Here is a 12416-nt window from a genome sequence, read left to right on the forward strand (position 1 = left end):
TTTTATCCAGGTTGAGTTTCAGGAATCGGTCAGACATCCATGATGAGATGGCGGACAGGCAGCATCAATTGACCTTATCCAGGACGGAGGGAGACAGGTCAGGGCTGGACAGATAAATTTGTGTCATCAGCATACAGATGGTACTGTAAGCCAAAGAAGGATATGAGACTACGGAGAGAGGAGGTGTACAGATAAAAGAGAACCAGTCCACGGACTGAACCTTGGGGAACACCAACAGGGAGGAGAGTGGGCGAGGAGGAATTACCATTGAAAGAAACTTGAAAGGAGCGGTCAGACAGATAGGAAGCAAACCAAGAGAGAGCAGTGTCACTGATACCAATGGAGTGCATGATTTGTATTAGAAGGGGGTGATCAATGGTGTCAAAAGCGGAGGAAAGATCAAGAAGAAGGAGCAGGGAAAAGTTGCCTTGAGACTTAGCTCTGATGAGGTCATTGGCCACTTTAGTAAGGGCTGTTTCAGTGGAATAGGCAGCTCGAAAACCAGACTGGAGAGGGTCAAGGAGAGAGTTGGTGCTCGGTGAGTCACCATAAATGTGTACAAAGCACTACACATTCCTTTTCCTAAATTTTGTAGTCTCGCTTTCATAAATCTCTAACTCTAGTGTAAGCATACATACAAATCTGGGTCTGAGGTTTACATTTCTGGGCAGTGTTGCAGCATACTGCTAGAAACTGCAGCAGATTGCATTCTACCAGCATTCTGTCCTTTTGCAAGAATGACATATTATGTCATATAACATATTACACAGCGCTGTACATTAAAAAGGGATTGCAAATAACAGACACAAACAGTGACACAGGAGGAGAAGACCCTGCCCCAATAGGCTTACAATCTAGGAGGTGAGGGAAGCAGCATACAATAGGAGGGGAGATATGGATTGGTGGGAAGTACTGAGGGACAAAAGAAGACGGGTAGGCAAGTTTGAAAAGATGAGTTTTGAGTTCTCTTTTAAAGGAGCAGAAAGTAGTAGCAAGCCGAATAGAATGAGGAAGACCATTCCAGAGAGTCGCGGATGCTCTAGAAAAGTCTTGGAGCTGTGCATGTGACAAGGTTCTGAGTGAGGAAGTCATTAGTAAATATCATTTAGCATGAAAACCAATCAAATGTCACCTTTTATTGTATGGACTACAGTTGGCTGAAATCTGATTGGCTGATGTGTGTTTTCATATATCATTACTGCACTTGGCACTATATTACTAAATATGAAAGTAGGTGCTTTTTCTGTAACTGATGTCTTCTTGCAGCAGGTGTTCATCAAAGATATTAGAAATATATATATATATATATATATATATATATATATATATATACACATACATACACACACACACATATATATATATATTAGGATGTCTGCCCTCGGCTCAACTCATTTCTGGCCTTTACCCAGCATGCCAGCTGGAATCATTGTGGGCATAAATCTGAAGACAGCGACATGAATTACCCTTTCACCTTTGCCCCACGCAAATATTGTGGACATAAAAGGACCATTGTATGTTTTTATTTGCATTTTGTGCTGGTTTAAAAAGCATTTTTCTCTGTGATTTAAATTAAGAATGTCGGGGGCGAATCTCCCTTACAAGATGAGGTATAGAATATTTTATTTATTAATGATGAAATCCGAAATCACAGATAAATACACAGCTATGATGAATATATTAAAACCTTTTTACATGCAGAGGAATTTGCAAATCCTTGCAGCCAGTATGCAATTGCAGGCTTGCATGCCATTCAACATGGACTGGTCGGGGACCTTACATTTCTAATGCAGGTAGGTCACTCACCTGCCCAGAGCCTACTGGTGACCAGCGAAGGAGCAGCATATTTCTGTGTTTTCTCCTTTATCATAAGCATTTTAAGGATGGTAGCACAAAGAAATAGAGCTCTTATTCAGAGATGGACTGCATCTGGATCATCCAGCACTGCAATTATCAAAATAGAAATGTGATTGCCAGTCCTTAATATTAGTATAAAGAAAAAGAAAAAAGAAAGGGAAGATAGGTTTTTGGGCAAATTTTGTATAACTCTCAATTTCCCCTGAAGAAGCCCAGTAGGGCCAAATGCGTTGGATCTGAGTCTCTACAAAATCTGTCCAGTATGGTATCTCTTATGGTTATATGGACTATAAGATAATTTATACTACTAGGAAGTATCATGTACAGTACTTAGTCTCAAGTAAGCTCCACAAACTTTTGGAGCTGAAACTTATATCTTATATATTCTCCATGTTAGTATATTATACATTAAACATAGGAAAATACAATAAGTATTTATCAATACAAAATTGGCCCAAAAACCTCTTCTGCTCCTTTTTATTTCCTTTCCTTACTCGCAGATAGTCAGCTTTCTGGATTTAGGTGTATCCCAGGTGTGCCCCAGGTGTAGCCCCTGACATTACTGAATGACAGCACATGATAATATAGATGTAGCTCCATGGAAAATTTTCAAAGATGGGAAACATGAAACAGAAGATAGGATATAGGCATGTTACAAGAGATGACCAGTGGAGACATGCCAGAGGAGCTGGAGACGAGATTGTCAATGATCAGCTTCTTAACAAAACAGCATATCCATATAGGTGTTACTTTCTTTTAAAATGATTTGCTCCACAATAAATATTATGTCAACAAGATCCAATATAGAAGATCAGATGAAAAAAATTAAAGCAGGTTTCAGTAACAGATCCAATAGCCAAAATACTTCTTTTTTTAATAACTTCAGTATACAGAGGACACAGTTGGTGTGTATCAGGAAATCTTATTCCTTGGTTATCCTCCCCTGCATCAATAGCAGAACTTCTCACACCAGCTATAGACTATCCACAGGGCTTCTTACGTCAGCAGTCAGTCTCATCCCCACGGGGGGCGTTGGGTACAGGTCACATAGTGCTTGGTATTTGCACCAGGAATGCTTTCTGTAGTTAATTGCAAGCACTGGAAACACAGCCTAAACTTCATATGTAACCATCCTGTCAACTAACATGGACTCCGTGGAACTGAACGTAAATTGTCTCTTCTTGTATCTTTCCATGTTATTCATATTTTCATAAACATATCCGCAGCTGTTCCCTTTTTGGTGTTTTCCTGACATTCGGAGAGTTATTTATATGATACCATAAAAATATGCAAAGGTCATAACTAAGAATATGATGTGCAGGAACACACGTACAAAGACACATTGATAAACCAAACTATTAGTAGGAAGTGCATAACAAACTACTCACAAACATTTTATCCATTCACTAATGTAAAATGAATAATACTTCAGCAGCATCAGAATCAGATTAATAATAGAACACAACATTGCCTTCTATGATCAGTAACATTGGATAGGTGCAGTTTTTGAATCAGGTGCCCCGGTAGAGGAGGCAATATATACAAGAATATGTATTCTTTTTCCTTTTATACACATGCTTGTGGTGCCAGGTGCATCATTTGTGTCTTACAAATACAGTTACACTATAACTGATACATTTTATATTTTGCTGTTATTCATCATTGGTAGCCCATTCAAATGATTGTGTTAATGGCTACACCAGACTTTCTGAATGCAGCCTTAAAGGCTTACCAAATTTTACGTGATGGTTGCACACATTCTGGTGTGTAAGTGAATCAGAAATTGTTCTCTTTAAAAATTGGACCCCTGAAGATAATAAAATTGCAGGTCAATGCTAAATGTAATCAAAGGTGGGGATAGGCAGGGTTTGTGTGTACGATATTTGCTTATCCTGGAGATCAGCTTTAGGTTTCTCTATTCTGCTTATTTTTCTAAAACTGGTGCATTATCCATAATCCTTTACAGACCACTATGAATCCTTCACATCGGCCATTATCCCAATATCCACAACCTACACAGTAGGACTGAGTTATGTAGGAACCAATAAAAAATGTGTTCTTTGATCGTGGAAGGAAACCAGTGGACTTGAAAGAAACCTATGCCATAACATACACACTTCATGCAGAAAACAGCAGCACCGGAGGGTCAAAACCAGGCCCGAGCACTTCAAAGAAGACATATCAGCCTCTTCTGTGCCATGCTGCTACCATAATACCATATTATAATGTGCTTTAGGTTATGTATTAATAATAAAAATATAGAATCGCACAAACATAGATAGAACTACACACAGCCACACACGTGCAATGAGATTCCAACCACAGACTGCAGTCCAGTCCATGTCACTGGCCACCTCTCATAACAACCCAACGCACACCATGCTGGCATTAAAGACAACAGACGCCTTGTTTAACTATTTTGCCGTTTAATCTGAACATTTTTTTTCTCCCAATCGCTTGTGGAAAAAAATCAGCATGTACTTCTTTAAAAACATTTCCATCTTTTTTTTTCTTTTTTTTATCCTTTTTAATACAAGACAACTCAGCAAATAATAAACTTAATGGAGAGAAGACTGATGAAGATAGGGAGCAGGGGACTGTGCACATCACCGAGCTCCCCCAGGGATGGGCCATCTAAAACCTGAATGTGGGTGTAGGAATCACTGTGCTGCTATGTGTCTTGGTAGAGGAACCATGAGAAATGATGTCCTTGTGTCTAGATGACGTGACTCTTGTGTGGTACTCTAAAGACCCTGCAGGAGATTTTCTAAGAATGAAATTGTCTAAGGTAACCCAGCTCCTGAGTCCCTTATTGCCATGGCAGTACTGGCCCCTGGTTATTAAAGAGGAACTCCAGTTAGCACCATTACAGACTAACAAGCTCATGTGGCAAGCTTCTCTTTCAATTACAAAAAAAAAAAAAATATTGGGTAGTACAGCAAAAATTAGCTGCATGCCCCCATTATTCTTCAGAATTCTGCTGACGATAATGCATCAAAGACATGTCGAATATGTGACAAAAAGCTTCATACCCATATGAAAATGGTTTAATACATGCATTATTAAGCAAATTGTTAATTTGTCCTGGAACCAAGTTCACATCTGTGTATACAAATGTAGCAGACAATAGGCTGCCTGACACCAAGTTGTTTTTTTTTTTGTTTGTTTTTTTTTTTGGGGGGGGGGGTTGGGGGTATTGCTTTCTGCAATAGTTTTTTACACTTATAATGTCAGTCTGAATTTTTTTAAAAATCCAGGCCTGAAGCAAATGACATTGTGTGCACTTCATCCACCTGGATGCTGCAGGTTCCCGACTTCTGAGCTACACCATGCCAAATACCACTTTCACTGGTCAGAGCAATGGCAATGGGACTGGCTTAGTCCAAAAGTCAGATCCAAGCAAAATCATGATCTAGTATTGTAACATTTTGATCATTGTGTGGCCATGTTTCCATCACTTTGCCCACAATTTTTGGTATTTGAAACTCAACTTGTCAAGTCAAGGCTTACAAGCTCAATCAAAATTTGAGAAGTCTCTTTACTGCCGCACATACCACCCATGGCCAATTGCTGTTAGGCTGAAATTAGTACCCTAGCTTGGAGTTCTCCTTTATTGGGTAGCCTAGTAAAAAAAAAAATGCCATATAAAGTTTACAACTTTGTGTCACCACAAGCCCTTGTAGTATAAAGGTTTCCTCTGTAGTTAGCCCTAATATGACCCCCCCAAACACCATGGATGTGCCCTGACAGAGGGAGGTGTAGGGGTGAACAGGAGTGTGCAAGGTTTATTACAACCCCTTTAAAAATGAAAATAAATTAAAGTCTTAGATACAACAATTAGTGCTTGCGAGACCAGCTGTGTACTGCCACCTCTCCACCCGCAGTACATTCTGTGCATGCAGAGCTGCCCAGTTACAGCAGAGCCACCCACGGCAGTGCAATCAGTGAATTGTCACCCATGACAGAGAGTTCAGTGCAATGCTCCTCTAGTGCCGCCCTCTGCAGTGGAGGGGATCATACCCCAGGCAGTCTGGTAAAATAACATGTGCAGTACACGGCAGAGGGCAGCTTGTCCATTTGCAGTCACCGTACATTCCATGTCTAGTGTGTTGGGCTACTAACATCTGCAGACGTCGGGAAAACCAGGCTCTGGATTTCACAGACAGTGAGGTGGCATGAGGATGCAATTTAGACCAGCGCTTTCCCAATATAATCTAAAAGAAGTTTGTGCTTATAGAAACATCCCACCATTGCCAAGCCCTATTCTGAAAAAGCTAGCTGCTTGGCTGTCATGCTGATCCAATGGCTTTAATTCCTCGAACAAACATGCAGATCAGGAATTCTGACTTCACTGGAGAAGTGAAAAGATCAACATGAAACAGTCAAGGAACCAGTACTTTTAGTGCAAAGTCAGCAAAAGCAGTCTATGTATTTTTTTAGTAATATATAAAACTATTGAACTGAAATCATCTAAAGGGGACATAGCCTCTAATCTTATTTTAGGTTCTGCACCTATTACTGCTAGCTAAATGCATAGCTGCAAACCAATTACTACTTCTAAATGACACAGAACTGGAGACCCTGAAGATTGGGGCCAGAATGTGGACCCCCTTCCCTATTTGACCAGAATGTGCATCCTCCTCCCTATTTGACCTAATCTATCAGCACTTTTGCTGCTCTGCCTGCTAAACTTGCATAGGGTCATATAACAGTATTTATAAAAAAGTGACATTTCCATGATCAAACTTTCAAAGATTATTTCTAGAAAGTGGTTGTCCATTTTTCATTTAAAAAGAAGTCATAAGACATAATTAGATGGAGGAGATAAAGAACAGACACCACTCTATAAAAAGGAAAGGCAGCCATAAACTGAACTAGAATAAGCTTACGTGTCATTTCTTTATTCTGAATCCTTCTCCTTCAGTGCAGTTTAGAAAAATTTAGTATAACATCTAAAGAAATGTAAATCCATAGTATAATGATATCCCTGTGCAGTTTCTTCTAGGGCTGCACTATACATACACATAATTAATGATTTTTGTTTTAATGCTAGGAAAATTGAAATTGTTGGTGTGAACAGCATCTATGTGCTACCATATACAAATGCCCAATAAAAAACACCATGAGCCTGGCTTCACTACAGTTGGTCAAGCCTGGTTAGCACCAAAACCTGCTGTCACTTTTCCTGATCCATGCAGCAATAGCCCATGTGGGCAAGTCTGTTCCTGGGTGCAGTGCAGGTGGCTCTGTGGCAGGTAACAAGGGGGGCAGATCCACAGCTGGCCCTTGTAATATGGTAAATATTGCAGCTATAGCTGCCAAACAACCCTACATTAAAAAACAGGGTTTTTATAATACACATGTATAAATATATATATATAGAACGCAAATGACATTTACAAAGAGAATACAAACCGCGGGACAGACTTTTTCAGTGTGTGTGTCTGTGTGTGCTCACAACTTTCATTCTGTCTGTGTAAATCTGTGTTCCCTGCATTGACTTGTCCCCGTTTTCTACATTTATCTGCAGTATGGTGTTTTTGGAGCTTTTGCACATATTAGATGACCTAGTATTCTGAACTGTAACCTTTAATATGGTACTCAATGTATGAATGCAAAGCAGAATGTACGCATGTAGACCACTACAAAACCTGATCCTGTAGGTGTGTGGGGCAATATGTATGTCATATAGGTGTTTGAGGGACTATGGAAATAGGTGTGTGTATGTGGGGCAATATGTATCCTGTATAAGGTGTGTGAGGGACTGTGTATAGGTATGTGTGCGAGGCAATATGTATCCTGTACAGGTATGAAGGGTAGGACTTGAATTTGTAAAAATGGACCCAACATGTGCAGGAAGCACTGTACATAGTAATACAAAGCCAAGTATATACTATCAAATATTGTTGCCTGAAACAATCACTGAGGACTCAGTTCAGTAACAAATTTAGTTTCAAATTCAGGCTGTCTGGATCTCAGACAAGTAGCCTGTTCTGTTCAGTGGAGAGAAGAGAGGGCAGTGCAAGCGTGGGGAACCCTGATGTTGAGAGTGTAATTAACAGAGGTGCCGGTTCTTAGTAATTCAATATGTCTGATCACCAACAACCTACTGCATGATATTTGGAGACACCTAAGCAGGCAAGATTTTTGCCCCAGATGATCAGAAATGATCATTTCAGGTGACGCAAATCTAGTGTGTGTACAAAACTTTACCAATATGTGAACTGGTGTGGAGCTAAAGTAATCCCACTTTTGTGTACAGCAAGAGGAATTTCTGTATGAATGTCAGTATGATTCCCAGGTGTACAGCACTATATATTCATAGGTACTTTAGGCATGTATAGATCTCATAAATAAAGCTGCAATGATGGCCTGTAGAGGTATGAAAGCACAGTAGTAGGAATCTTGTTTCATCTGCAAATTATTTGTGTAACTATTTCCTGGGTATATGGCAGTGTTGGATTCAGGTGTACAGCAGTTTGGCTTCACGGTAAACAAATATGTGTAGAGTGAAGCCTCTATGTATGTAGAGCAGAGTTTGGCTCCATATTTTCTGTGTGTGTTTGTGCATGCCATTTACAAATCATTTATATAGGACTGTGGGTCCATGTTTATAAAGTCTGTGTACATGTATATATGCACAGTACAGGTCCTAGAGATACAGAAGTATAGATCCCCTTTGTGTATAGAGCAACATATAGCCTTGTATATTTGTGTGCAGCAGGAGGGATCAACATTAAGAGTTGACAGGCAGGGTATGTGTGCACAGCTGTATGGAACAGTAAGGAGTGTATACAGTCATTTGGATAACCCATAGAGGTATGTGTTTACAGCTGTAAGAACAATAGGTATGTACAGCCAAGTGGCTATTACATAGGGGTATGTGTGTACAGCTGAATGGATAAGCAATAAGTGTATGCAGCCGTATAAATACTCTATAAAGACATGTGTGTACAACTGTATATGCAATGCAATGAGTGTGCACAGCCATATAGATAACCTATTGGGGGGGGGGGGTATCTGTGTATACCTGAATGGTGCAACAATGATTGTCTACAGCCATATGGTTAACCTATAGAGGCAAGTGTGTACAGCCATATGGATAACCCAAAGGGGTGGGTTTGCAGCTGTAACAGTCAGCAACTGGCATGGACAGCCAAATGGATAACCCATAAGGGCCAATGTATACAGCTGTGTGATTCAGCATTGAGGGTATAGAAGGGAATAGATAACCTATAGGGGTGTAGGGATCACCATCAATTGTGTACAGCCATATGGATAACTCATGAGATCTGTGTGCAGCGGCAGCGAACTGCATCAAGTAAGTCATGCAGCCATGTGTGTACAGCTGTATGTATAACCCATAGGGGTAAATGTGTATAGCTGAAAGGGTGAATAATGAGTATGTGAAATGTGTACAGCTGCATGCTCATATGCTTATTTCAGGAAGGGTCTTGTGTATGTCAGTTTGTGTAGAACAGTATGGAGTCAGAAATTGTGTCTTTTGCTTGGATTGAGAGTCCCGCCCTCGAGCACACATGATTGGTGGATGTAATGGGAAAATGGCGCAAAGCTTCAGGGTGTCACTGCTGGGTTTTGTTACTGTTCTTATCCGTGGAGTTTAGATTGATGTCCTGGGGGGTAGAGGGGCGGCGTGGGGGCATGCGCTCATTGATTCGATCCAGACCTCGTGCTTCTTCAAAGCTGCGGATCTTGTGCTGTGGAGAGAAGCCTCGGACTGCTGTGGGGAGAACAAAATAGTGTTCCAGGAAAAACAAGGGTAAGTAACATGAGAAAACAGCAGTTGCATCCTCATTTATGCTGTGCGATATGTTGCAGTAGCACAGAAATCACTATTTTAATAAACATAATATTATTATTCTTATTACACAATATTTTTATAGTGCCAACATATTACGCAGCCCTGTACAAAGTCCATGACAGTCTTGGAACAAGTATTTCCAGAATAGGTCAACCATGGCTGCTTTTACATCAATCCGGTCTTTCTTTAAATAAAAACTTTTAATAGGATAAATACAGAAGCTGCCATTGCTACTTTTGATTCTGCAAATGCTAATTTGGACTGGACTGTCACATTCACTCTATTTCCTTAAACTCTGTGTCCTTTACCTGGAACATGCAATTATTATTGTCAGACTTAACAAAAGCATGCATGCTTGTTCCTGGAAATTGACTAAAATTCTCCTAAAACAAATTGGTCACAGTACTAATCAAACATCTGAAATCCTTATAAGGGCAATGGCAGTGTAAGTTCAGGAAAAAGACACAGCTCCCCCTTGTGTCAGTTTGACTAACTACAGAAACTACAGAAACAATGAACAACAATAAGTAGAACTCATTTTTTTAAGCACATACAGTATATGAGAAATATAGTCTCTCACCTTCCTGGGCTTCAACTGTGGCTGCAAAGGAAACACAAACAGAACAATGTTAAAACCAAATTAGACCTGCAGATAATACCCAAGCTATGTTCATAGCAGTGTTTGAAATAGGAGCTGGTTGCAATGGCCTGCAAAAATTAGTAAATATCTGACCCACACCTGAATATAGAGTTCAAGAAAGAAGCTGTCAAACAAGGAACACAATGGACACACTTGTACTGCCTAACTAAAACTTCATTCAAGTTTATCTTTCTTGTATCCTAATATTGTTGTATGTTTTTAACTTCCTCTTATACATAACTTTGACCTAACCTTTTTATTACCTTTCACTTTTTGGTGGGATTAGAGTCATTTGTTCCTAGGTCTCTATATTTGCTATGACCACTCCTCACCCTAATTCAAGGGGTACAATAGGCAATATCACCCAATCAAAAAAAACAAAAACAAAATGTCAGTACAACAAACTGAGCTAGATTCCATCTATTGCTAAAATAGTGTTTTTTAGGTGGATTCAATCTTTAAATAAAATGCATGAGCGACCTGTGATCTGGTTACATTTTTAGGTACTCACAAACTTTGCCTAAATCTCTTAGGATTACTTAATCTAAATGTTAAGCCAAAACTAGCTTGGAAGATATGGTCCAGAGAAATACACAAAGGTTAATAAAGTCAGTGTCAATGCAAAATATAGATTAAAAAAAAATCAGTACAGCTGTGAAATACAGATCCATTTTCCCTAAATGTTTCCCATTTTAAAATGCTGCAAGTAGAGAAGAAATACCATAACTTTCTGAAGTGAAGAAAAAATGCTGCCCCTGCTGCACTGAACTCCTGAACTGTGTTGTCAGCCCAACCTGGGTTCTTCCCTGCTGTACAATCCCCTTCTCATTCTATAATAATAGAAAGTTGTTCTGTAGTCCAGAAGAAAACAACTTTTCTGGTCACTGGCACCACTGATACCTTTCATACTTTACTACTGGGCAGTCACTGTGACTTCCATCCAATAAAAGGTCATTTATGTGCAAAAATCAACACCTACGAAGTTTGGCTTGTAACTGAATTATAGCATTCAAGATTGTATGTCTTGCAAAGCTCTAGGAGATCAAAGATAATATACAACAATCTGAAGGTGTCTACTAATTAAGAAAATTAACAAATTATAAAAAGTTTCCCTCAAATTACATACATTACAAAACAAAAAAACCAATGCAACACCACAGAACATTCCACCTTCAGCGGATCTTTGCTGAGACTTGTATGATCAGGAATGAGAACAAAGAGTCTCTGTACAATTTTTCCATACAAAGTCATCACTACATAGAACAGAAAGCACCCAGAGAAATACATTGTTGTAAGCTAAAGAAAGGCTTAAAGCCTTCACTATGTCAGAAATGCCCTCTGACAGACAACAGAGCTAAAAAAAAACATGAAAACACTTAAAGAGTCAGACACGAAAAATGCCTGGCTACTGCATAGATCAGGACAGGGAGAGGTTGGCAATGGTCCTTTGTGTGGCCAGACTGAGCAATGATCTGATATTTATGTGGCAGCCCAAGCCTTTAGCTTCTTCCTCCATAGGTGCAATAACACAAGAATTCTGGTGTAAAACTGAAGCTGAGCCAGAGGAGATCCCCAACTGACTGGATAGTGCACGCACCACTGCTTACTGATGTATATGACTAGCTTAGAGGGCAGTGATAATGCCATGTTATCCGATTAAAACTCTGGATCACCAGGAGGATCACAAATGTTGCAGGCAGCAGCAAGGAAAGGAAAAAAGCAATGAGCAGTTATTCCTTCAAAAATGAAAAATGTAGACGGCATATTTATAAAGAGTTTACCCCTTTTAACTAGCAACTGCTGAAAAAAGTACCCTAGTTTTATAAATTGTAATTTTTAACATTTGCTGATTTTCTTATTTATTAAGTGGTTGTTTAGCATTGACTACAGGTAGTCCCCAGGTTACATACGAGATGGGGACTGTAGGTTTGTTCTTAAGTTGAATTTGTACATAAGTCAGAACAGGTACATTATTTTAATAAATGCAATTAGGACAGATATTAAACAACTGCAGAGTTTGCCTTGGTCAATGAAGAATTACAAGAGCTTGCAGAAAAGCTCAGTCCCAGCTATGTTTGGCAAAAGTTTTCTTCTGCA

The 12416-nt window shown here is 39.5% G+C and overlaps 1 protein-coding gene across 1 annotated transcript in view; it reads right to left on the bottom strand.

The window, feature by feature from the left end:
• Positions 1–4263: 4263 nt before the first annotated feature.
• Positions 4264–12416, bottom strand: part of PPP3CC (protein phosphatase 3 catalytic subunit gamma) — a 36048-nt gene continuing 27895 nt past the window's right edge. The window contains 2 exon segments of the mRNA XM_072399828.1: positions 4264–9598; positions 10260–10280. Coding sequence (XP_072255929.1) covers positions 9441–9598; positions 10260–10280 — 179 coding nt within the window. The 3' untranslated portion in view covers positions 4264–9440.

This window comes from Pyxicephalus adspersus, chromosome 2 (assembly GCF_032062135.1).
Source record: "Pyxicephalus adspersus chromosome 2, UCB_Pads_2.0, whole genome shotgun sequence".
Classification (NCBI taxonomy): Eukaryota; Metazoa; Chordata; class Amphibia; order Anura; family Pyxicephalidae; genus Pyxicephalus; species Pyxicephalus adspersus.